Source organism: Mauremys reevesii, linkage group 2 (assembly GCF_016161935.1).
Source record: "Mauremys reevesii isolate NIE-2019 linkage group 2, ASM1616193v1, whole genome shotgun sequence".
In the NCBI taxonomy this organism is placed as follows: domain Eukaryota; kingdom Metazoa; phylum Chordata; order Testudines; family Geoemydidae; genus Mauremys; species Mauremys reevesii.
In genome coordinates this window covers 124,114,783-124,141,394 of record NC_052624.1, presented here as the reverse complement: position 1 = coordinate 124,141,394, position 26,612 = coordinate 124,114,783, and the positions used below count along the sequence as shown (strand labels likewise).

The 26,612-nt window shown below is 45.1% G+C and overlaps 1 protein-coding gene across 1 annotated transcript in view; it reads left to right on the top strand.

Annotated features, from left to right (window-relative positions):
- LOC120397510 (transcriptional repressor NF-X1-like) overlaps positions 1–26,612 on the top strand; it is a 225,903-nt gene that overhangs the window by 190,374 nt on the left and 8,917 nt on the right. Inside the window, 3 exon segments of the mRNA XM_039523454.1 lie at positions 962–1,060; positions 6,162–6,228; positions 21,881–22,026. Coding sequence (XP_039379388.1) covers positions 962–1,060; positions 6,162–6,228; positions 21,881–22,026 — 312 coding nt within the window.

Genomic DNA, 26,612 nt, shown 5'->3' with positions numbered 1-26,612 from the left:
TACGTTGCTGATCAATTAGGGAACATGCTCACTTAAAGTTGTGTAATGCTCCCTTCTAATGTTATTTGGCAGCCACCTGCTTTGTCTACTGCTTGCAGGAAGAGCAGCCCGTTGCAGCTAGCTGGTGGGGGCTTGGAACCAAGGTGGATGGGCAGCCCTCTAAGCTCCCCGCTCTTCTAAGTTCCCTGTGCAGCAGCTGCCTGCAGTTCAGCTGTGTCCCTCCCCCCACTGCCATGTGCTGCTCCTGCCCTCTGCCTTGGAGCTGCCTCCAGAGACTCCTGCTTGCTCTGCCACAGGGAGGGAAGGAAGAGGGGGGCTAATGTCAGGGTGTCCCCCTCCCCCCTGTTCCTGCACCCCGCTTATCCCATCTTCCATAGAGCAGGACTCAGGACAGAGGGAGCTTGCAGCAGCTGCAGTCTCAACAAGCTGATCTAATTAACAAGGCAGTGTACTTAAGGGAAATACACATATCTCTCTCCATTCCTGCTGCCTTGCAGACTGAGAGTGTTAACCCTTGAGGGCTCAGCCAATTGCTAGTTCATTTAGCAGTAAGGGAAATATCCCACCCTCTGACTCTTCTACCTCAACCAAGCTTCACAATCATCATAACTGTGTACCAGTATTAAATTGTTTGTTTAAAACTTATACTGTGTGTGTGTAGATATATAGATATGGATATAAAAAATAAAGTCTTTTGTCTGGTGAAAAAAATTTTCCTGGAACCTAACCCCCTCATTTACATTAATTCTTATGGGGAAATTGGATTCGCTTAACGTTGTTTCGCTGAAAGTCGCATTTTTCAGGAACATAACTACAACGTTAAGTGAGGAGTTACTGTATATCAGCTAGAGAGTTTTCTGCAAAAAGCTGTTTATCTGTAGCACTGGTCCCTCTCTGTAGTGGACCAGTTTGTTATTGAAAAGCCATCTTTAAATTAAAAATTTTGTTTTCTAAATTGCAGACGCTTTGCTGAAGCTCTCCATATCCGTGATAATTCTGACCCTTTTAATATCCGTTCTTCAGGATCAAAGTACAGTGATAATTTAAAAGAAGATGCAAGGTATATGTTGGAATACATGGTTACAACATTGTTACTTTTGCACCCCATAGCTGTCACTGTGTCTTAAGGTTTTATTAAATAGTCTGACATGACTATGTATATTTATTAAGTTAACCCTTGTGATTTGTTATGAGATGGCCCTTGTCATACCACAGTTAACATGGGAGCTTTGCTCAAACTTAAGAGACAATGCTTGAAAGTGCTTTAAAATCCATGATTCAGATATACAAACAGGCACCTAGTAGAATTGACAAAAGCACATGAATAAGTTAGCTTGCCTCCATTTGAGGTCACTGCTATGGGGTGGGGAGCTGACAGTGGACATGCTCCATACATGCCACAAGTGCCCTTGCTGTGACTGGGGCAGGGAACTTAGACTGGGCATCCCTCACTACCTGCCACAGCCACAGTGCTGAGAGTGGGGGAGGAGTGAGGTCAATCATTGAAATCATAGAAGCAGAGAAGATTAGGGTTGGAAGGGACCTCAGGAGGTCATCTAGTCCAACCCCCTGCTCAAAGCAGGACCAACCTCAACTAAATCAAGATAAATGGGGCAGTTCTCACCTCTCAGAGCTATTGTTTCAAGCTGAATTAATCCAGATGGAATGTTCTGATTCATCTGAGATGAATGTGCTGCTTCCCTCCAAAAAGAGCCCCAGATTCTAGATCCAGATTTGAGTAGGAACTGTGGAGCTCCAGATCTCCTTCCCCTTCTTGCCTCTAGTTCACTCCTCATAGCCTCTCTGCTCTTCCATTCCTAGTAGGAGCATGAAGGGGCCAGGAAGAGGGCAAAGCTAATAGCTGAGTGGAGCAGAGGTGTTCCCAGGGAGCCCCATTCTGTGCCACCCTTTCTTTCCCTGCAGCTGCCCCTTGATTGTGTCCCTCACTATCACTATTTTTTTTTTAAATGGGAAAATCACTTGCAAAAAACTTTGTGAATGCAGTGCCTTGTACCCCTCCAGCATGTAAAGGGTTGCTAAACTTCTGAAAACCAGGAATTAGAGTTAAGGTAATGTCTCCCACACTACACTCACACACAACTTTAACGTTGCCCTATTTCAATGACTATGTGGATTCAAGTGATATTATACAAAAAACATTTTTAAATGATTTTTTTAAATTTTAATTTACTTTTTAAAAAATCAAACATTTACATTAGTAGTTCTTTTTACCCATTTTATAGTCTTAAATTGTTTTATACTTGTTTCTTTAGTTTTCAAATTGTTCATAGAATTTCAGATTTTACATAAGAATTTTTTCTGCTAAAACTTTCATAGTTAAAATGTTTATCTGTGCTAAAAAAGACACGTCCATGGCCTCATTAACACCCTTATTGTGAGAACAATATAAAAGAGGCACAAAACTGATAAGCAATAGCACCTGCCATATTTCCAATCAATATCCCTTCCAATATATTGAACTTTCACAAGTCAAGAATGCTTCAACTAGGCTACAGCCATTCATCAGGGTTTGCATCTTCAAATCATTTGGACTTGCGTTCATAAATCACAGAAATGCTTTTGAAAATCTCTCTTAGATACCTCAAATATGGGATTAGGAGCCTAAATGTAGGCCCCTCTTTTTGAAAATTTTGGACTGTTTGTATAGAAAACTTACACATTAACAAAGTGTGAAAATCTGTTTAGCTTTTCATTGTTAACACTGATGAATTAATGAAGTTTTTCAGCAGTTAATTAACCTAAGCATGCAGGAAAAAAATGGAAGTTTACAAAACCAGCTTTGTTTCTTAATCTCCATTTGAAATAATAAATTGCAACTAAAATGTCCTCATCTTACTTACAAAACTGTTTTTCAAGACAATTCCCTCTACCAAACAGACAGAAGATAGGAGAAGGGAAAAGAGACTAAATTGTCTTTTTGGTTCAGAGGCAGGTGAATATGATTGTTGAGAGTTCCCAGATGGAGTTATGGACCTCTCTTTGTATAGGCAAGATCTCTTGATCTATCTGAGGTCAGTTTGGAAAAGCTGGATTGGGTGTCCAGGACCATTGTTGGACAAGGTACACCCTCACATGGCAGGTGCCAGTGTCTGATCAGACAAAATCTAGGAGTGGCTATGGTATATTGGTAAAATCTCAAAAACAGCATTCCCTGTAACTTTGAGCAGTTTTGACACAATCTGAAATATAGCAACAGTTCAGTTCTTAAACAAAATTCAGACAAGTTTCTAACATTCATCAAGTTCCCCCTAACATAATACTGTTTAAATGATTTTCAGTCTTGTCCCATAGTTCCAAGACAATAGCCAATAACACGTAGACCTTTAAATATGTTGGTCTTGGAGGTAGGCCAATTGTTGTGACTTTTTCCACTTTTTTTTAATAAAAGATAAAATATCTCTTTCAGAAGCAAAGATGCACATTCTTGTTGAGATCCTGATTTATTGAATTTAACCTTCTCTGATTTAAATGGTGATTTTTTTGGTCGACATTAAATATAAATGATGTACATGTGAATAAAATGTATAATCTTGCTCCTCTGGGTGCAATTCTCTTCAGCAGCCTAACTATTAAGTTATTAGGATAGATAGGTTAGTGCTGTCCTTGTTTCCTTGCCTATTTTGTCTTTAATTTTGTGAATTACCTCGCATGCCCACAATGTGCCCTTTCTGAAAATTAGTTCTTGAAGTAATATAATGTGTGTGGGTTTTTTAGTTCCAAGAGTGCTTTTTTTCCTTATTACATTAGTTCAATCCTTTAACATTCAAAGATATAAAAAACTGGTAGTAATTTGACATATCCAAAATGTAAATGTGGGGGGGAGGGGTTACATACACATCATATACACCTTAGGTCTTATCTTGAATAGATTATCACTAAAATCATCAGACCAGCTAACCTTTTTCCCTGACCTGTTGAGATCAATGGAAGTCTTTCCATTCACTTGAGTGAGCTTTGGATCAAGCGTTTAATGCCCAAGGATCCTCTATGAAGAGGTTATCTGATTGTATAAACCCTTTATGGCAAATGTCCTATTATTGAGTGTATTGTTTTCATAACTGTATATGTGCATATGATACAAACATCTGCTTGTAAATTTTCATTAAAAAAAAAATCAATCCCCCACTGCCTCCCTAATTCCCTCCTGTCTCCTATAATCTCCTTCTGTATTCATTCCATTTGTATTCCCAGTTTTAAACCCCCAAACCAAATACAAAATAACCGATTTGCTTTATTGAATCTCCCCTTGAATACTAGGTATACCTTTTGCAGATCAAAAAGTACTTACTCTGCCAATTGGACCCCTCATATCAATTCCTTTTCATGAGATTAGCATGGGACTTGCATTGTTTTCTATTATGCTTTTAAGGAACTATAGCTTGTCATATCAAGAATCCAAGTTTAGCCTATCAGTGGTATTTTAGTGTCCCAAACCCCTTTTTATGTTATGAATATTCCCATTCTCTAGCCTTTTATGTACATAATTTTGGGTGGAGAGAACATTTTTGTAGTTTTGTGTCTGACTATTACTTGCTATTTGATGTTACACTGTTTGAGATTTGTAAGCACCATTGCTGGTCTTCCTACTTAAAATAATAATTCCACAGACACCCTGGAGTTTCCTTGGAAAAAAGAAAATGACTTATTGTAATTTTTGTTCTTAGAAGATATATTGGTTACAATAGCTCAAGCCTGCAATATGCCCTTGACTCCCACTGAGAGGGCACTTGAGACTTCACAGGATACAGTTCTAGGATTCCCATCCACTCATTCACCTTTCCCTCAGATTTGGGGATGTAATTTGTCTGTCTTGTTTTGCATAACAAAGGGATGACTGAGGCAGATAACCCCTGTTATGCCTCATTAGTATGCAAGTACACATCAGCTGCTATTAAAGTAGTTTAATAGCTTGAATTTTGAGCTCTGAAACATTCCACACTCAATCACATAAGTAAGGCATGACCCAAGGAGTGGAGGTCTAATATAACTTTAAAATTCATATATTGTATTTCACTTAAGTAACATTATTTGAACCATACCATTTTAGATTTTTTTTCAAGAAGGGAAAGAATATAATTTAATATTTTGGTAAATGTGATGGATAGTCAATGTGTGTGTATACAGATTTTAAAATAATATTCAAACAATTAAGATTTCAAAGTAAAAAACTGAAAAAATAAGTGCCAAATTAGGGATGGTTGTGAGAACTTAATTTTGACCACTTGTGCATATCACTGCTGTACTGCCCAAAGGTTGTCCTTTTTTAGCAGAAGCAGATCCATCCTTTCTCTTTGGCTGAAAACTGAGTGGCTTCAGTCCCTGCTCTGTTTCACAGAGTTCAGCTTGATGGACAAAGATGGGATGCAGCCTCATTGTAGGCAAGGTTTACCTGAGCCTCTACTTTCCTGAGCACAAAGGGTCCCAGGTGGCATTAGACCAGGAAAAAAAAACTTCATTGCTTGGTACCCCACCCATGCTCATAGAGTGCACGATAAATCCAAAAAGAACAAGCCATAAGTTTGCATTGATTCCTCTACACTCAGAGATTTTTGTATTTTATGCTAGAAAACTGGGTCCCTCATAATAGATATCTCTGGAGCAGGATTCACTTTAGCTCCCCTTCCTGTCAGAGGGAAGGAGAGACACAGACAGCCTAAAACAAGGAGACATCCTTCAGCGGGCCTCTCCCTGGTTTCTCAGGCAGTGTGGAGTGTGTCTAAAGAGAGCCAGAATACATCCAGTATTATATCACCTGGACCCAGAACAGTGCAAGGGAACCACACCACACTCTCCTTCTCTCTCTCTCCCTTCCTCCCTCCCTCCCTCTCTCTATGGGGGAATAGGACTCAGGTGGTGCCCCTCTGAAGAGAAGAGCCAGCCATACATTTCAGCCTGTAAGAGCAGAAGCAACCAAATCAGATACCTCCGAACACAGAGAACTTCCTACGGTTCTGGCTGAACATTCTCTGCCCTGTGCTGATTGGCTGCTCACTCTAATATAAATAAATAATAATAATAACCCTCTCCCTCCTAATTTATTCAATGGTATTGCATTTATCAATGTACATATATGGCAGGTAAATGCTGCATTTATCTCTTATCTTGTATACTAGGTGAATTATAAATCTTTATTATTTCAGGAAAGATTTAAAGTTTGTCAGTGATATTGAGAAGGAAATGAGAACACTCGTGGAAGCTGTAAATAAGGTTGGTGGCCAAAGAATTTGCTTTATACAGCGTGTTCATTTAAAAGAAATAGTGCGTTTATTGGAGTCGATGTTAATGACGCTATTGCTTCAACTTCCAACCATTGAATTTTAGACAAATTCAAGCTAGATATAAAGTGCAAATTTTTAACAGTGAGGGTAATTAACCTATGGAATAAATTACCAAGATATGTGGTGGATTCTTAATCACTTGAAGTCTTTTAAATAAAGATTGGATATGTTTTTTAAAGATGCTGTAGTGCAACTAGAAGTTATGAGCTTGATGCAGGGATCACTGGGTGAGATTCTTTGGCTTGTGTTATGCAGGAGGCCAGACTACATCAGTGGTCCCCAACCTTTTCGTCTGGCAGGCGCCAGACAAAGGACCATGGCAGCGGTGGAGCATCTGCCGAAATGCCCCCAAAATTCAGCAGCATTTCGGCGGCGACACCTCTGGATGACATCGCTTGTTTGTGGCAAGTGGTGTCATCCAGACGTATCATCGCCGAAATGCCACCGAATGCTTGATCACCAGCCAGGACGCGGGCGCATTTAGATGCCCCCACAGGTGCCATGGCACCCGCGAGCACCGAGTTGAGGACCCCTGGACTACATTATCATAATGGTTGCTTCCGGATTTAAAAATCCATGATTTTTAATATAATTTTTGAGAGAGAGAGAGAAATAATCAGGTAACGATAATTGTATATCTTCATTTCAATAAATGAGTATTAGACTCTTTGACTTTGTTTTTCATGGTTACAACTGAATTTTGCTCTTTCAGCAATTTTTATCAAAATTCAAATATATTTCGTGTTGCTTATTTGCAATATTGAACTGTATGTTATTTCCTAATGCTAAATTTAATTAAAGTAATCTAATAGTTTCTTTGTTTCAGTATGTAAAGCCTTTTTTCTAAATTCTGAAACATTTTGGTGATATTTTTTCTCATCTTTACTTGACATTTGGAAAATAATATTATTTAACAGAATGTTTATTGTTTGTATGCCAAAAGAAGATGAATAGTGTAGCGGAGACAAACAAGTATCTTTAGTTCAGTCTCTCTGAAAATGCCCTATCTGCTGTTACTGAAATTCTCTGAGCGATTGCGCCCGAGGAACAAATATTTAATAATGGGCTCTTCAGTCTATCAGAGAAAGATATAACATGATAAAATGGTTGGAGCTAGAGAAATTCAGACTAAAAATATGGCCTGATCTACACTGAGCAGGAGGGGGAGGGGGTTCAATCTAAGTTATGCAACTTCATAACTTAGATCTACTTACCATGGTGTCTTCACTGTGATAAGTCGACTGCTGACGCTCCCCCATCGACTCCGCCTGCACCTCTCGCTCCGGTGGAGCACCGGAGTCGACGGGAGAGCGCTCAGTGGTCAATTCATCGCATCTTCGCTAGACGCAATAAATGGACCCCTGCTGGATCGATCGCTACAGAGGTAAGTGTAGATATGCCCTAAGGCTTGAATTCTTAACAGTGAGAGTGAGTAACCATTGGAACAATTTACCAAGCTTTGTGATGGACTTCCCATCACTGATAATTTTTAAATCAAGACTGGATGTATTTCTAAAAGCTGGGAATTATTTTCTAAAAGCTAGAGATCATTTTGGGGAGGTTCTATGGCCTGTGTTATAAAGAAGATCAGACTAGATGATTACAATGGTCCGTTCTGGCCTTGGAATCATAGAAGATTAAGGTTGGAAGAGACCTCAAGAGGTCATCTAGTCCGACCTCCTGCTCAAAGCAGGACCAACCCCAACTAAATCGTCCCAGCCAGAGCTTTGTCATACTGGGTCTTAAAAACCTCTTAAGGATGGAGATTCCACAACCTCCCTAGGTAACCCATTCCAGTGCTTCACCACCCTCCTAGTGAAATATTTTTTCTTAATATCCAACCTAGTCCTCCCCCTTTCCAACTTGAGACCATTCCGCCTTGTTCTGTCATCATGGCAAACAGCCTAGCTCCATCCTCCTCCAAGTAGTTGAAGTATTTGCTATCAAATCCCCCTCACTCTTCTCTTCTGCAGACTAAATAAGCCCAGTTCCCTCAGCCTCTCCTCATAAGTCATGTGCTCCAGTCCCCTAATCATTTTCGTTGTCCTCCACTGGACTCTCTCCAATTTGTCCACATCCTTTCTGTAGTGGGGAGCCCAAAACTGGACGCAGTACTCCAGATATGGCCTCACCAGTGTCGAACAGAGGGGAATAATAACTTCTCTCAATCTGCTGGCAATGCTTCTACTAATGCAGCCCAATATGCCGTTAGCCTTGTTGGCAACAAGGAAGCAGTGTTGACTCTCATCCGGTTTTCAGTTTCTCCTGATGGAAAGTCATATGGTTGCAAGCCCAGGGTCCATCTCCTACATGTTACTTTTTCCTTAGGAGAAGAACCTGCTTTATGCCTTCCCCTCAGTACTGCTGATCCCCAAGATCATCACCAAGCTGAAGTAAGACAGAGGCAAAGTGATACTCATTGCACTAGACTAGGCCAGAGAGCCATGGTATTTGGACCTTCACATATGCGATCAGCAAAGGAGCCTCTCCTCCTGCTGCCGCTCAGGAATCTGATATCACAAGATCCTGGCAGGGTGTTGCTCCTGAACCTCAGGCTTTACACCTCAGGTCCTGGTCTCTCAATGCTTGACCCAGAGAAGCCACGCTGTCGGAAGCAGTCCAGGATGTACCACTTAATAGTCGGAAAACCTCCACAAGGGTTACTTACCTGAGTAAGTGGAAGCAGTTCTCTATCTGGGAACTAGCTATGGTGTGCCCTGTACATAGGCCACAATTCAAAATACCTTGGACTATTTCTTACATCTAGTCTGGTTTGGTGGTCAGCTCTGTTAAGGTGCACCTGGCCACAATCTCAGCATTCCTATCCTTGTATTTCTGTTTTCTCTAATTCAATCATGGGCAGATTCTTAAAAGGCCTAGTTCCCACCTATGAGGGACCCAGTCCCACAATGGGATTTGAACTTAGTGTTATCAGCTCTTATCAATCCTCTGTCAAACTGTTAGCTTCCTGCTTGTGATTACAGTCTTCAGCAAAGATGGCCTGTTTAGTAGCCATCAGGTCTGTGAGGAGAGTAGGACTGCTGCATGCTCTAGTTATGCACACTGTTTTCTTCAAGGACAAGCCACACACTGATAAGGACAAACAAAAGGTATACACTCTGGATGTTTGAGCCCTGGCCTTTTATGCAGATAGAACAAAACACTTACAGGTCTCCTCCCAACTGTTTTGTTTCCTATGCAGAACGAATGAAGGACAATCCTGTAATGGCACAACTGTATAAGTGGATCACCAGCTGCGTCATCATGTGTTACAACGCTGAGGACGTTAACCCTCAGAAACAGTTGTCTGTGTGTTCAACCAGAGCTCACTCAGCATCACAGCATTTGTTAGTAATGTCCAGATTGTGGACATTTGCAGGGTAGCAACATGGTCCACAGTCCACACTTTTGTTAGATGTTATGCAATTACATCAAAGGAAGATGCTAGTGTAGGGAAAGCAGCTCTTCAGTCTGTCTTCTGATGAGACTCCTAGTCCCCCATACATTAGAATCCTCTTCGCAGTCACCAAGTATAATGTATATATGCAGTCACTTGAAGAAAAAGTGGTTACTCACCTTTTTGTAATCCATCTCCTTTGAGATGTGTTGCATTTGTTCATTACACAATCTTCCCCCACACACACACCTTCTTACCCAAGGCATCAGAGTCTTTCATATAATGATCCAGTGCGAAGGAACAGAAGAGTGGGAGGGGCAGCTTTATATCCTTTATATCCTCAGCTTGGAGCAGGAGGAACATGGGGTGCTGGCATGGCCATCCCTATGAGCACCACTAGGGAAAACTCTCCAGCATCAGTGCACGGGACACATGCACACCTAGTGTAATGGGCATATGCAACACACCTCCAATGAACAGTTATGAAAACTATGAGTAACTGTTCTTTATTGGGGTAGTGCCAGCCTTTGGTGGGCTCTATAAGAATATGAATCTCATTTTCCAGATTAGTAAGTGTAGTTTTTAACTTTAAAAAGAATACTTTCATTTTTAGTGGAAAAAGTTGTAGATATTTCCACCAAAGTTGAATGTGTCGTATATGACCACTAAATCAGAGCGAACAGGTATTAGTAAGGATTCTAATGTGACTGTTGGCCCTTCTGATAGCAAAACGGTTGCAAAGTAGCTGTGGCATTTCTCCACATAAGTTATTCTTAAAGGGCATTGAAGCCTTTCTGGTTAAACCTCATTCAGGCTCTTCCTCCAAGAAGTCCTGAGGAGAAATACAAGATTTGTTTATGTACTGGTAACATGAAACTTCCTTCACCCCTCCTGTTACACCCTCTGTCCCTCCCCTCTGCCCTTGGGCCCTCTGAAACCTCTACATGGCCTTCTGGTCTTGTTTTCCACCCCAATAATACCTAGTCTCTGTGGGGTTTTCCATGTGCAACTGGGGGAGTTTCTACAGTCCTGGGCTCTGTTTGGCATTCAACCTTCCTCACCCCCATTTGGGGGCCAGTGCCTTGTTGGAGGATGAGCCCAATGTTGAGATTTACAGTTGGAGGAGGATTTAGGGCCCCTTTATCAAAATAATCAGCCCAGGGTACTGACATGCTTAAGCATTCTCACAGCAAAGAGAACCTACCCAGAGGAGAGGTGCAAAGTTACAAAGCCTCAGCTGTTAGAAATGATTGAGGATCCCTCTTCCTTTTAAAACCAAAGGATCTTTGCCTGTCCACTCTACTATGCTAAACATTGTGTCAAAGGAATGTGATCCGATGAAAGAGCATTTGTCAGCTCCTGCCTGATGGCGTGGGAATGCCTTGTGACACCCTACAGATACCAGTTGCATTTTCCCCATCCCCATGGTGGATGCTTAAATTACTTCATTCTGTCCTCTCCCTCCAGTCTGTCCAGAGATTTTGTGGCCCTGGCCTTGGACTGCATAGGTAGGAGAGAATGTGTTTTTCCCTCCCCTTCCCACCATTGCCTTCCATGCTGCCTTCCATGCAGTTCTCATTTCCAGGACACTTCAGGTAGACCTGAAGCGGTTTTCAGCTTTTATCCAATTTCCTTAAGATCTAATTATGAAGGTCTAGCATCTTGTTTGATTGCCACCTAGAGCACTTCCTACTTGTATGTTACTGTTTTTGATGGCACCCATACAGTCTTTGTACAGTGGGTTGTAGACATATAAGACTGAGAAGCTGTGGAGGGTTCAAAGTCTAAACTGATTTGGCCCTTAGGGGTTTAAAACTATTTGAGGATTTAAGTAGCGCACGTAAGGCCTGATCTACACTACAAAGGTAGATCATCTTAACTACCTTGCTCAGGACTGTGAAAAATTTCTCACACACACCCCACCCCTCAACTGTGATGCAGTTAAGCCAACCTAAGCCCCAGTGTAGACACTGCTAGGTTGTTGAAAGAATTCTCCCATGAATCTAGCTACTGCCTCTTGGGAAGGTGGAGTTACTGAAGAGTCTCTTCTGTAGTGTCTTCACTACAACGCTACAGTGGCACAGATGCACTGTGCCGTTTTGTGCCTGCCAGAGAAGGGGATTTCCCTAGGATATTTCATTACATTTCTTCCAGGACTTTGCCCCTCAAAGTTTCTCAGTACTGCCAGGGCCAAAACATATCTTTCAGAAAGACACTCAGACCTGATCTGAAGATCTCTTCCCTTAATAATTTGTTCCAATAGTTAATCACTTTCTTTTTTGTTTTGTTTTTGTTTTTTAAATAAACAAACATGCCTGATTTCTCATTTGAATTTGTCTGGCTTTATGTTCTAGCCATTGGCTCTTGTTATTCCTTTCTCTGCCAGCTTTAAGAACTCTTTATTACCTGGTATTTTCTCCCCATGAAGATGTTTCCAGTCACCTCCTATCCACCTTTTTGATAAGCGAAACAGTAAGAACTCTAAGTCTCTTGTAAGGGATTTTTTTAAGACCTCGAATAATTGCTGTGGCTCTTTTCTGCACCCTCTCCAATTTTTAAACTGGACACCAGAAATGAATGTAGTATTCCAGTATCAGTCTCACCAATGCCATATACACCTCCTTCCTTTTCCTTACTAATCCCATTATTACACATCCAAGGATCACATTAGTCGTTTCAGCCACAGCATTGCACTAGCAGCTCCTTTTCCGTTGTTTGTCCACTATGACTTCTAAATCCTTTTGTCACTGTATTTCCCATTCTTTATGACCTGCATTTTGTTCCTAAATATATGATCTTGCATTTGACTGTATTAAAATGCATTTTGTTTGAATGGCCCCACCTTGCCAAAATATCCAAATTACTCCAAATGACTTCCCTTACTACTCCACTTACTCCAGATGACTTCCCGTACTCCAAATGACTTCCCTTACCAATCCACCACTCTTTGTGTCATCTGCAAATTTTAGCAAAAGTGATAACGTTCCTTACTGTAGCCAATATAATGCTGGCCAAAGAAGGGTATTTTTGTAGTTTTTCCTTCTTAGCTGGCATGGGGATTTTATTCCTGATACTTCATGGAAGAATTCTATATTTGTGCCTTCTCAGTCTGAGAGTCTGGAAAGAGGTTTCATGTGGAAACCCTCAGGTCCATCCTTCAGGCCATGCACAAGGTGGCTTCATTTGCTCAGAAGGATATATACCTTTATATTCCTATTTGTCCAGATCCTGGTGTTATCTGTGCTACCCATTAATACATTTTATTTATAGTTTTTGCTTCATCTCACCTGGACAAAGGATCAGTAAGAAGGACCTTTCCCCTTCCCACCCCCCTTCGGCTGTTAAGGAACTGTAGCACCAATGTGCTTGAGCTATAGGTAAGGTTGAGATTTTTGTCATGGTTATTTTTACTAAAAATAGAATAAATTTTTTACTAAAAATAACCAACAGTTTGCAGGCAATAAACAAAAATTCACAGAAGCTTGTGACTTTTACTGAAAAAAATTCAAGGGTGGGGAGGCTGACAGGGGCTGACTGAAACTTGAGGGGGTGATGAGAGCCCAAACTGTGCTGCGGGGCAGGGGCTTGGAGCTCCCACGGTTCCCCCACCACCCGCAGTGGCTTACAGCTCCAAGGTTCTGCATCACCCATGGAGGCTCACAGCTCGGTGGTCCCTGCCTCCTGCAATGGCTTTCAGCTCTGGGGCCAGCGGCTAAGATCTGTGGGGGGTCACCTGCTGTCTGCGTATGCTGAGAGCCAGGGGCGGCTCTAGAAATCAGGCTGCCCCAAGCAGCGCGGAGCGCTGCGCCGCCCTTCCCCGGTCCCGCGGCGGGTCCCCTCTTCCCGCGGCTCCGGTTGAGCTCCTGCCGGCATGCCTGCGGCAGGTCCACCGGAGCCCGGGACGAGCGGACCTGCCGCAGTCCTGCCTGCGGGAGCTCAACCGGAGCCGCGGGAAGACAGGACCCGCCGCAGTCATGCCTGCGGCAGGTCCGCTCGTCCCGGGCTCCGGTGGACCTGCCGCAGGCATGCCGGCGGGAGCTCCACCGGAGCCAAATGCCGCCCCCCCCGGGAAACGGCCGCCCCAAGCGCCTGCTTGGCGCGCTGGTGTCTAGAGCCGCCCCTGCTGAGAGCTGTCCCCACCAGCTGACAATTCTGGCTCTGCCGCTCTGGAGCTGAAGCAGAAAATGTCACAGAGGTGTCTGTAAATCACGGAAACTGTAATTTCTGTGACATAATCTTATCCTTAGCTATAGGTAATCTATCTGACTCTGCTTGTCTGGGAGCCTCTGTCAGCCCACCACCATGTCCTAATCCATTGCAGCAATTGTTGAGCAATGGTGTGTGTAAACAGACAAGGAGGCATTGGCATCTCCTTACAAAAGCCCTTTGCATATGGACAGAAACTCACCTCACTTTTCTGAGCCTTATATCTCAAGCCATTCACTTTCTCAAAAGGAAACAACTTCTTCAAGCGATTGCTCCTGTGTATTCCACAGTAGGTGTGCCTGCTCACCACATGCACCGGTGCTGGAAGTTTTTCCCTTAGCAGTACCCATACTGGGGGAGCACCACGGCAACCCCTGGAGTAGCACCTTTATATCAAGCTATAAGGGGAGCTGCAGGCTCCCCCTACCCTCAGTTCCTTCTTGCCGCCAGTGAAGGTAGTCGGAACTTTTGTGCTCCGGCTCTGCTGCAGCCTTTTCTTCTCGACCTTAGTGGTACCGTTGTAGTTTGTTCTTCAGTAATTAGTGCAGGCTTGGGGCATGCCCCAGGCTTCAAGTCATGCAACTCCTGTCGGCGTTCTATGCCCAGAAGTGATCCTCATGCAGAGTGCCTTCACTGCCTGGGTGAGACTCATATTAGCGACCATTGCAAGATCTGTAGGTCGTTCAAGCCAAGGACCAAGAAGGAGAGGGACTTCAGGCTTCGAGCTCTCCTGATGAAGTCGGCGTTGACCCCGATGCCGGTGCACAGATCGGATTCAGCACCAGCCGCTGCATCGTCGGTACGTAGCGAGGCTCTGTCGACCAGTCAGCGCCGCCCTCCCGCCAAAAAGCAAGGGAAGAGCGCGTTCTCACAAGAACGCCGTGATAAGGACAAGGGGGAGGCTGGTCCTGCGCTGGGCAGCCCTCGATCTCCCCGGACTCTAAGGCTCCGACTCATGTGGAGCGGAGCAGCCTGGTGCCATTGACCCAGGCATCCCCACCGGTATGGTTGCCATCGATGCCGGAGGCGATGCAGTCTGCAATGGACATTATGTCCCTAGCCGTCCCAAGTACTCAGTCGGACACAGGCCCTAGGTCACGGGGTAAGCCCCCGCTGGGTGCCCATCAGATGTCTCCGAGCAGCCACAGCTCCCGCTCCAAAGACCCCTCCCCGCACTACTTGGCGCGTAGCGGACGTTATTCCATCAGCTCCCGGCCTCCGTCGACACCAGTCAGACCGTCCGGGCTGCTGCCGGGACGGGAGTTACAGGGACCCTCCACAGCACCTGCTTAGCGAGTGGAGGCGCAGAGAGAGGCACCAAGTTTGCTCTCCTTCCACACGTGGGTACCGGAGTTGTTCTCAACGTGACAAGCGTTGTCGTTCCCATTCCAGCTCCCACTCGTCTGGGCACCGCACGAGAGGATCCCCTTGGGGTACCTCGCAGTCTCGGTTCCGAGCAGGGTGTCAGCGCCACGCATACCGAAGCAGTTCGTCGCATGGGTACCGTTCATTGTCGTCAAGATCCCGATCCCAAGGGAGACAACAACACAGATGCCGCTCCTACCAATCCCGTGGCACTGAGCGTTCCTCAGAGACCTCGGCCTCAAGGCACGCCTACCCGCCCTCGGCATGCGCTGTTCCACTGGGACACGTATTGCTGTCCCATGTTCAGACGAACCAGTGGCAAGGGACACTGGTGCCAGTGGGCACCGTACTCATCTGTGCCAGTCCAGGCGGAGGCCCACTCGGTCGCCGTAGCGTCCCGAGCTCTGTCGGTCTCCTCCGGCCTCCCACGAGACAAGTCAGCGGGTCATGGATCGGCGGATCTGCGCCTGGACTCTGACCTTGGTACCGACGCACCGACACCGACTGAGGCACCCGGCTCCACGCGGGCACTCTGCCCGGCACCGGACAACACCATAGTGGCGCGCCCCCGCCATCGGTCCCGCAGGAGGACTTCAGGGCGCACCAGGACCTGCTAAAGTGGGTAGCTTCCAACCTGCAACTACAGGCCGAGGAGATGGAGGGACTGTCCGATTCCCTCTTTAACGTCCTGTCTCCCACGGCACCGGGCCGCGTGGCCCTGGATATTGCCAACATTTCAAACTCCTTGTGGCAAACCCCCACCTCCCTGGCCCCAATCTCAAAAAAGGACAAGAGGAAATACTTTGTGCCGGCGAAGGACCATGAATACTTGTATTCACATCTGGCCCCCAACTCGCTCATTGTGGAATTGGTAAACCACAGAGAGCGCCAAAAAATCAGGAGGCTGGATTCTTTTGGTAGAAAAATTTATTCGTTGGCCAGCTTCCAGTTTCATGTAGCCAACCACCAGGCCCTATTCAACAGGTATAACTTCAATCTGTGGGTGTCCCTGCCTAGATTTGAGCCCCTCCTTCTGGACCAGGACAGGAAGGACTTCAAGGCTTTGGTGGAAGAGGGCTCAGTGGCGGCAAAGCAGCGTCCGATGCGGCGGACACAGCGGCCCGCTCAATGGCTTCGGCCATCTCCATGCGTAGTGCATCATGACTCTTGCTATCTGGTCTGTCCGTGGAGGCGCAATCGCTGATGCAGAACCTTCCGTTTGATGGCAAGGCGCTTTTCGCAGATCAGACGGACTGCATGGGGTGAAGGATTCCCAGAGCACCCTGCAGACTCTGGGTCTCTATGTCCCTCCGGCTAAGAACAAGGCCAAATTGCTCTCGGCGGGTCAACCTGCGAGGAGCAGATATGAGCCCCCATGTAAAAGGCCCAGAGACCAGAAGCGTCGGTCTCAGCGCTAGTCCCTCTCTGCCCCACAGCCTAGGCACTCTAAGGGAAAGAGGCAGGAGAAGAGGCGGTTTTGACTGTCAGCAGGGGGGCACCCGGCCTGTTGCCAGGGAGACCCCCCCCCCATTTAATAAAGTTTGTGTTTTACAACTGATTGTCTGCCTTCCTCAGGGCATGGTCCCGCATAACTTCAGACCAATGGGTTCTCAGTACCATCTCCCAGGGTTACGTGTTACAGTTCACCTCACCCCCACCAAACCACCCACCATCCGTGATGGCCCCAGGGGACCCAGAACACGTCTGTCTCCTACGTCAGGAGGTGGACTAGTTGCTCCACCTAGGAGCGGTAGAAAGGGTCCAGGTGTTGTTCCAAGGTAAAGGGTTCTACTCCCGGTACTTCCTCATTCTGAAAGCAAAAGGGGGTCTCAGGCCTATTCTGGACCTGCGCGACCTGAACAGGTTTCTAGCTTGTTCCAAGTTCCACATGGTGTCCCTGGCCTCTATTATCCCCTCCCTGGACCCGGGGGACTGGTACGCGGCCCTGGATCTCCAGGACGCGTACTTTCATGTCCATATTTTCGAGGGGTACAGACGCTTCCTCCGATTCATGGTGGGAGCAGACCACTACCAGTTCACGGTCCTTCCCTTTGGCCTTTCCACGGCTCCCAGGGTTTTCACGAAGTGCATGTCCGTGGTAGCAGCCTACCTCAGGTGGGAGGACGTGCAAATCTTCCCCTACAGGACGATTGGCTCCTCAAGGGGGAGTTCCGCCGCGAGGTGGAGTCCCACATAGAGCTGCTCCTCTCGACGTGCGCAGAGCTGGGTCTGGTCGTGAACGAGACCAAATCCACGTTAGTACCAGTTCAGCGCACAGAGTTCATTGGGGCCCTGCTGGACTCCTCCAAGGCCACAACCTCTCTTCCCCGGGACAGATTCAAGACCCTAAGGGATCTCATTGCCTCCGTCACGGCTTTCCCGGTGAGGCGTGTCTGCAGATTCTGGGTCACATGGCGGCGTGCACGTATGTGGTCCGCCATGCCAGGCTCTGTATGAGGCCCCTCCAATTATGGCTGGCCTCCCAGTTCTCCCAAGCGCGGGACGGGCTGGGCAAGGTTCTCACGGTCCCGCCCCTAATTCTGGCTTCCCTTCAATGGTGGTCCCACCCGAGCAACATGCTGCAAGGGGTACTCTTCAGGGACACCACCCCTTCCGTAAACCTGATATCCGATGCTTTGGACCGGAGCTGGGGAGCCCAGATAGGGAAGGTACAAACCCAGGGAACCTGGTTGGCCCCAGACTTGCCCCTTCACATAAACGTCAAGGAGCTCAGGGCCGTTCGGTTGGCATGCGTGGCGTTCCTCACGCACCTCTGCAGCAAAGTGGTCAGAGTCCTCACGGACAACACTACCGCAATGTACTATATCAACAGGCAAGGTGGGACTCGTTCCCTAGCCCTCTGCCAGGAAGCCCTGATCCTATAGGAGTTTTGCATAGCCCACAATATCTCCCTGAGGGCGGCTCACCTCTTGGGCATCTGCAATTCGGAAGCGAACCGCCTCAGCAGGGTCTTCTCCCCCCAGTACGAGTGGGTACTCCACTCGAAGGTTGCTCATCTGCTCTTCCAAGAGTGGGGAGTTCCCCAAATCGACCTCTGTGACCCGTCAGAACCGGCACTGTCCCCGGTTCTGCGCCAGGGAGGGGTAGGGGAAGGTGCGATTTCCGATGCGTTCCTCCTGAGCTTGTTGGGCCCGCTCCTCTATGCCTTTCCCCCGCTCCCACTCATCTCCAAGGTCCTTCAATAGGTGAAAGCGGACAAGGCGAGGGTCATTCTCATAGCCCTTGCATGGGCCCGCCAGCACTGGTACGGGCCCCTCATACGCCTCCTGGCAGCCCCCCCCCAAAGACGGTTGCCGCTCCACCCAGACCTCCTCTCTCAGGGGCACCTCCTCCATCCCCATCTAGCCGCTCTCCACCTGACAGCATGGCTGTTCCGTGGCTGAATGAGGAGGAGAGTAGGTGGTCGGAGCGAGTAAGGCAAGTACTCCTGGAAAGCAGGAATCCTTCCATGCGTCGGATGTACGTGGCAAAATGGTCCAGGTTTGCCAGGTGGGCGGCTGAGCAGGGAATATCCCCCTCTGCAGCGCCCCTACAGTTTATCCTGGATTACCTCTTATCCCTTAGAGCCCAAGGGCTGGCACCTGCCTCTGTCAGAGTGCACCTGGCAGCTATATCGGCTTTTCACCCGCCGGTGCAGGGCCACTCAGGTCTGGTCTACACTAGGGTGGGGGGTCGAACTAAGGTATGCGACTTCAGCTACGCGAATAGCATAGCTGAAGTCGAACTACCTTAGTTCGAACTTCTTACCTGTCCAGACGCCGTGGGATCGAAGTCCGCGGCTCCCCCGTCGACTCTGCCACCGCCATTCGTGGTGGTGGAGTTCCAGAGTCGACGGGAGCGCGTTCGGAGTTAGAACTATCGCGTCTAGATTAGACGCGATAGTTCGAACTCCGAGAAGTCGAACGCTACCCGTCGACCCGGCCGTAAGTATGGACGTACCCTCAGTCTTCTCCCACTTTGATCTCCCGATTCCTAAAGGGCCTTGACCACTTGTTCCCATACGCCAGGCCCCCAGTACCGCAATAGGACCTCAACCTGGTCTTATTCCACCTCATGGGACCCCCTTCCAACCCCTGGCCACATGTTCGTGGTTGCACCTCTCCTGGAAGGCGGCCTTCCTGGTGGCGATCATGTCAGCCAGACGTGTCTCAGAGATCAGTGCCTTAACCTCGGAACCCCCCTATACAGTTTTCCATAAGGATAAAGTCCAGCTCCGCCTACATCCTGCGTTCCTCCCTTCCATATGGAGCAGAGCATCTTTCTTCCCGTGCTCTGTCCCAAGCCCCATTCCTCTACTGAGGAACGCCGCCTCCACACCCTCTATGTGTATAGGGCGTTGGCTTTTTACCAGACTAAGCCAATCCTCTCTCAGAAATCCTCTCAACTCTTTATTGCCTCGGCCGAGCGGGCTAGGGGGCAACCCATCTCCACTCAGAGGCTTTCCGGCTGGATCACCTTGTGCATAGGCACGTGTTATGATTTGGCAGGGATTCCCCTGCCACCTATCATTAGGGCACACTCTATGAGGGCTCAGGCCTCATCAACTGCCTACGCCGCCCATATCGCGGGCATGTCCAGGACATTTGTAGGGCGGCTATGTGAGCCTCAGTTCACACATTTACTTCGCATTATGCAATCATCACCCAATCTAGGGATGATGCTGGGTTTGGTAGGGTGGTCCTTCATCCCAAGCCACTGTGAACTCCTACCCACCTCAAACAGATATTGCTTGGAATCACCTACTGTGGAATACACAGGAGCAATCTCTCGAAGAAGAAAGGAAGTTACCTGTTCCGTAAGTGGCGTTCTTCGAGATGTTTTGCTCCTGTCTATTCCATACCCCACCCTCCTTCCCCTCTGTCGGAGTTGTCCGGCAAGAAGGAACCGAGGGTGGGGGAAGCCCACGGCTCCCCTTATAGCGCGATATACAGGCGTTACTCCAGGGGTTGCTGCGGTGCTCCCACAGTACGGGTATTGCTAAGGGAAAAACTTCCGGCACCGGTGCATGTGGCGAGCATGCACACCTACTGTGGAATAGATAGGAGCAACACATCTCAAAGAATGCCAGTTACGGAACAGGTAACTGTCCTTTCATTCCCTTAAAGTAAAATGGATACAAAAGTTCTATAGGTCTGTCATTCAGACATTTCTGGTTTTCGCTTCAAGGACTGTAACTAAGGCAAGCTTAGTAAAAGACTGCTTCCTGACAGAGTATGATCAAGCTGGAAAACCTTGGCTTCTGGAAGAGCTTGACCACAGTTTATCAGATCCTTCCTAACTTATTTACCTTGTTGGCTTGAGGGCCAAGGTATCTCTCCTTCTACAAAGCAGCCATATAGTCACTTCTGTGTCACATACATTATCTGCTACTGTCAGCTGAATTTGTCTGTGGCAGACTCTGAATTTGGCAGAGTAGTACTCCAAGCACTCCCTCATCTCTGGATTCCACTAGTTGCTACATCTACTGATCATCATATCTGTTGCTGGGTAGGATGGGAGAAGACAAGACTATGATAAATAAGATTGCTGTTGAGAAGTCTTTTCCATTAATTAAATATCAGAGGCAAAGTCCAAAGTGCACAGATTTAAGAACTTATCTGTTAATATTTACAACATAATTGTCTAAACATCTCTTCCAAGGATTTGATTCTCATTAGCTATGAAATTGCTCTACCTCATCTTATATAGAAATGGAAATTTGTGGATTGAACAGTTTGATTTGAATGCTTCCTAGATTATTAGGAATTAAAGGTTGTGCAATACTGTGTTAATTTTGTTAATTTTTAGTTAATTAAATTATTTTTGCCTGGATTTGCAATAGTGTTTTGGTTGTGTATTCAGATTTATCATAATACTTTGCCCATTATTTGAAAAACAGGTATCTCTGCTAGTATTTAATGATTTAGACCAGAATTTTTACATCACCTTTTAGCACACCACTTTTCAATGTGTAATCTATATGCTAATTAGGCACTTGCACTTGTAAATTTACAGCTACTATAATACATTTCAGAAGATGTCTGTTCAACTGGGTAATTTTTTGTTTACCTTAAACTAAAAGCTAATTCATTTGCCTATTTCCCATTGACACAGTATTGTTTTATCAAATACCAGCATTGCTATATTTTGTGAAAGGGATATAACCAACAGCGATATGGCAAATCCTCTTTATATACAGCATATAAATTGAAAAGCCAAAATAAAAATTAAAAAAAATTGTCCAATATAATGCCAAGTCTACAGTTATCTTCCAATTTTTTGTTCTACTCCTGCAGGGGTATGGAATATGTTTTTTTTAAAAAAAAAAAAAAAAAAGGATTTTGTCAAACCATGGTCTCCTCATGCATTTTCAAAATCTAAAAACTGTAGCTGTGGAAACCAGTGTAGAGTGAGTGTGAGTGTGTGTGTGTGTGTAATGTGAATTAATAGGAATTTAGTATGCACGTGGTTTTCATCAACAGTATCTATTCTCACTGTATACTTGCAAACTGACTTTGTCACTGTTAGGGAAGTCTAGACGATGAATCATATATTGTAATCTTGTTTACGAAAACAATCATAAACATACCATTTATTTTTCTCTTAAATTCAGGGCAAGCATTCAAAAAAGAGTCACTGTTATCCACCCATGAACAGAGATCACCGCAGAATCATCCATGAGTTAGCTCAAATTTATGGCATTGAGAGTGTGAGCTATGACAATGAACCAAAGCGTAATGTTGTTATCACTGCAGTGAAGTATGTTATGTTAATCTTTTTTATTTTAGTTTTCAAAGTAATTAACATCCATTCAGTAGATTTGAATATTGTGTTTTCTATATTTTGTTCTGAGTTTACTTTATTTACAACTTGCAAAATACATCCTTTATACTTTGCAAGTTCTATAGAAGCAGCTTTTAAACGGCTTGGATGGAGGGGATGCATAATCTCACACAATTGTATTTCCATCAGTTTGGGGGGTATTTCTTTTGATTTCACCTCAGTCTCCCATTTTTAAATATGACAGGGCTGTCCAATTATACTTCCTTTGACTCCAAGCTGTGTTTTTTCTGGTAACAAGAGGTTGCTGCTCTCACTGCTGCTGAGTAACCCTCTCTTGCCAGCTTCCCCACAGTCTGTTTTACCTTTTCAAGGGAAGGGGAAGAGGCATCAGCTAGATGCAGGGAGGAATGGGAGGAACTTTTAATGGAGGCAAAAAGAGGGGAAGTCTTAAGGTGAAAAGTGAGGGGGAAGTAACACCCAAGAGGGACTAGGACAGGGGTCGGCAGCCTTTCAGAAGTGGTGTGCCAAGTCTTCATTTATTCCTCTGATATAAGGTTTTGCATGCCAGTAATACATTTTAATGTTTTTAGAAGGTCTCTTTCTATAAATCTATTGTTGTATGTAAAATAAATAAGGTTTTTAAAACGTTAAGAAGCTTAATTTAAAATTAAATTAAAATGCAGAGCTCCCCGGACCGGTGGCCAGGACCCAGGCAGTGTGAGTGCCTCTGAAAATCAGCTCGCATGCCGCCTTTGGGAAACATGCCATAGGTTGCCTACCCCTGGACTGGCATCAGAGAAAGGGAGAGAAATTGAGTGGAAAAAGAAAAGGGAGATGCCTCATAAACATGTCCGAAAAGGGATCAGGCCAATTAATCATTGCCAATCACTCTGGAAGTGAATAGCCAGATCATTAAAGTTTCTAGTGCAGGGAAAATGTTCCCTGTTCATGGGAAATGTTTGGTTGGTTTGGTTTGGTTTGGTTTTTTGTGAATGAGTTACTTCCATAGGTTTAGGGAAGCATCTGTATTTTAGGATATTTGTCAAATGCCCAACCTTTAGGGTTTGCTCATCACTGGCTTTACAAGGATTTTTGCTGCTCATATGCTTTTGCACTGTTACAACATTTGAACAAATCATCAGTTTTTTATTCAAAATCATAATGCTATATATGGGGTAGAGACTGTATATTGTAGTAGGCTTTTGGTCTACTAGCAGTGCCTGAAAATTTATATTTTAAAAAAAGAAAACTAAAATTCACAAGAATTCACAATCTTATTTGGAGAACAGATTGAAAATATGAATGTTGATTTTTTTTAATTAAAGCAGGGATTTAGTGATAAGATGCATTTTCGTGCTTGTTTGGCAGTGTGAAATTTCAGAACTTTAGAATTCTCAAGGCATTTGCAAAAACAAAAAAAAAAGAGAATGTGAAGTAGGTGACTCTGAGTTCAGAACTCCTGTGATTGATAACCAGTGCACACAAGACACAAACACACTTAACAGTAAGAAAAATTTTCCTTATCCCTATTGTCAACAGATTTCTGAACCATTTCCAATTTTTCTGCTATGCCAGATGGACCATTTTGAAATGAATCTGAAGTCGCATTTAAAAGATGTGATTGATAAGAATATTTTGATATTTTTTCATGCACAACAAATCCACATGTCTCGAGGATTGATTCTGCTCTCTCTGTATGAGCATGGGAAAGTATGTCTCAGGCTCAGTTTCCTGTCTCTGTCTCTCCAAAAGCAGTTCTCTGTATGTTTCTCCTGTGAGCTCCGAGGGAAGGCCACAGACCTTTATAGTTTTGTGACAGTTGAAGCTTTTCCTCACCTTCTCCCCCAGAACCTCCAGACCTCAGAGAGGAGAAGTTGATTGTAGTCAGCATTGCTGACTGCTGCAAGCCTGTGACTGTTACCTCTGACAGCATGGCTCTACAGCCATTCTTCACCCCAACCTGGAGTCAACAGTGACCAGTGGAGAAAGAGTCAGTTCTTAAATCATAAATGAACAGGCTATTAAAGGCTCAGTCCTTGAGGGTATTCACATACTAACAGAGTTGAGTTTCGCAGCTTGACAATGATCGCTTGAGACTATGGATCAACAGTCAATGGAGCTGAGCCACGTTAGGGGCTGTGGGGCATCTGGCCAGATACTGGCCAAAGAGGGTCCACCCTGCCGCTGTGAACCTACTATGCCTTTGGATGTGCAAACTATGCCTACCATAATGGTCACCCCAATCCAAGTTTCTCCTCTGTAACCCTAGTCACATTATCTTACAAAAGGCAGTCTAGAACTGCTTGTCCATATCTCTTTCTCTGTTTGAGTATCTAAATATATTTAGCTGCAGCCTGTTTTCTCTCCTCTGTTCCGACATAGTTAGGAGACTCCTCTGGGATGCAGACATTATTTTCAGGTTTGGCCTACTTCAAGCAACATTTGAATGGGCTTTTGGGACAGGTCTTTTGGACACAGTTGGCAGTGAAGCTGCAGATCAGAGAGAGTTGCACATGCTTCAGGAAAAGATGAAAAAATGCTTCTACATTAGACATAAGAGAGAGAGACAAGGTCATTCTCATAGTTTCTTATTGGCCTTGCAGACCCTGGCTCTAGGAGATGTCTGTATGTCCTCCCTGGCAACTACCCACAAATAAGCTCTGCTGATACAAAGTCAGGATCCAGGGAGGTTTCAGACTACCTTTTAGAATTTGAGTGGATGAAACTCTGTGACTTAGACCAACTAGTAGATGTTAAATTTCAATTCAGGAAGGATTCTATATCTACATTTTTATAGCAACAACTGGAAACTCTTCAGACACCACCGTTCTCAATTTAATGTTAAGTCAATTTCAGCCTAAACCTGCTTGTGCTTCTTGATTCATGACTTAAATAAAGGGCTCAGCCATACCACTTCATAGATTCAGTTAGAGCTTTTTGAGTACCCACAGATACTCAGCAGCACCTCATATTTCATGATTCATCAAGACAGCAAGGATGTTTCTTTGATCTGTTGAATTTTCTATTGTTAGCAGGATGCCTAACTTATCTCTGGAATAATTGATGGAGCAGCCCTTTTGAATCTGGCCTGTACATCTTTGTATTTCCCTTCTCTTATAGTTGCCTTTCTAATCACAACCATTTCTATTAGGATGATTAGTAAATTAAAGGCATTGTCTATTAAAAATTCCTTTTTTCTCCAGAGCTCATACTCTGCACCACCCCAGACTTCCTAATTAAGGAACTTCTTTTGTCTTATCACCTCAATCAATACCTCACTTTTTACATTTTGTTTTTTATTAAACTTACTCATCCTCATGATATTAGATGCCATCATCTGGCTATTTGCATATCAATCAAATCCTAATTAAACATGATTAATTATTGCTTTATAATGGCAAAAATCACAGGTCTGAACTCTTTAAAAAACAAAATTGTCAGTAAATCCTGGCAGCTATATCAGAAGCAAATAAGTAAGCCAAAAAAAACTCCTGAAAGCCTCAGCACATTCAGTGAAGTCTACATCCACATTTTAGGCAAAAAGAAAGTTTCTTATAAGGAAGTCTGCAGAGGGACCACTTGGAAATCTCAGTTCCTTTACCAGACATGACTACAAAGTGGATGTTGCATTTTTATCAGCTACTGCTTTTGGTCTATAGGTACCATCCACTATTTTTCTTTTCTACTGTCTCAGCTCTGCTGTCCCTCCCTTTTTTCTGGTCATATTGCTTGCTGCTTTCCAATCGTCCTCAAGTGTAGTATATATGAGAATAGACAGCTTACTCATGCTTCTCATAACAGGAAATTCACTAGTCTGTTTTTTTCCCACCCCTGTCTATACATATGTGACCGAACCAGTCACAGAGACCCCCTCGAGATTGTCACCTGACGTGCTGGAATTCTCTGAGCCCGTTTCCCTGCCAGCTTCAGACTTCAGAACCCTGCCTTGTTGAGCCAAACATGCAAGCCTGCTGCAACACAGACCAGGTCTGCTCCACACCCCCAAAGCTGCAGACTTTAACCAAAAATTGCTCAGCAGGTCACCTATCTCCAGCACCCAGACAGGGTCAACTCTTAAATTGTCCACCTGCTATAACACTGATAGAGAGAGATGCACCTATGGAGTGCAACGCCACACCCTTCTCTTGAACTTACTGCTAGAGTCTTGGACGCTGTACATGGCAGAGGCAGTACATGTAAAATCTCTGTTCGTCTCTGGTCACACCCTCTTCCAGTACCTTTAAACCGTATGATGTCATTCATAGGTGTCCTAGCAAGGTTTGGGGTTCGTGTTCCCTGGGTGCCTGAAAACATGTTGGGGTGAAGTATTGCTAACAGAATGCAGATAGCAATATCTGTTAAAGTGTACGTGTCTTGGCATTTAGCCACCAATGCCATGAGGTGGTGTGCCTCGGTTTCCCCTCCCATACAGCAGTGTAGGCCTGTTATGCTTTTGCTGCCGTGCCAAGCTTCCAGCCTGTTTACAGGTATAAGCTGAAAAGCAACAATAAATAAAAGCTGTATAAGCTGTCTTGTCACCATCCCTAGCATGTACAAAAGCT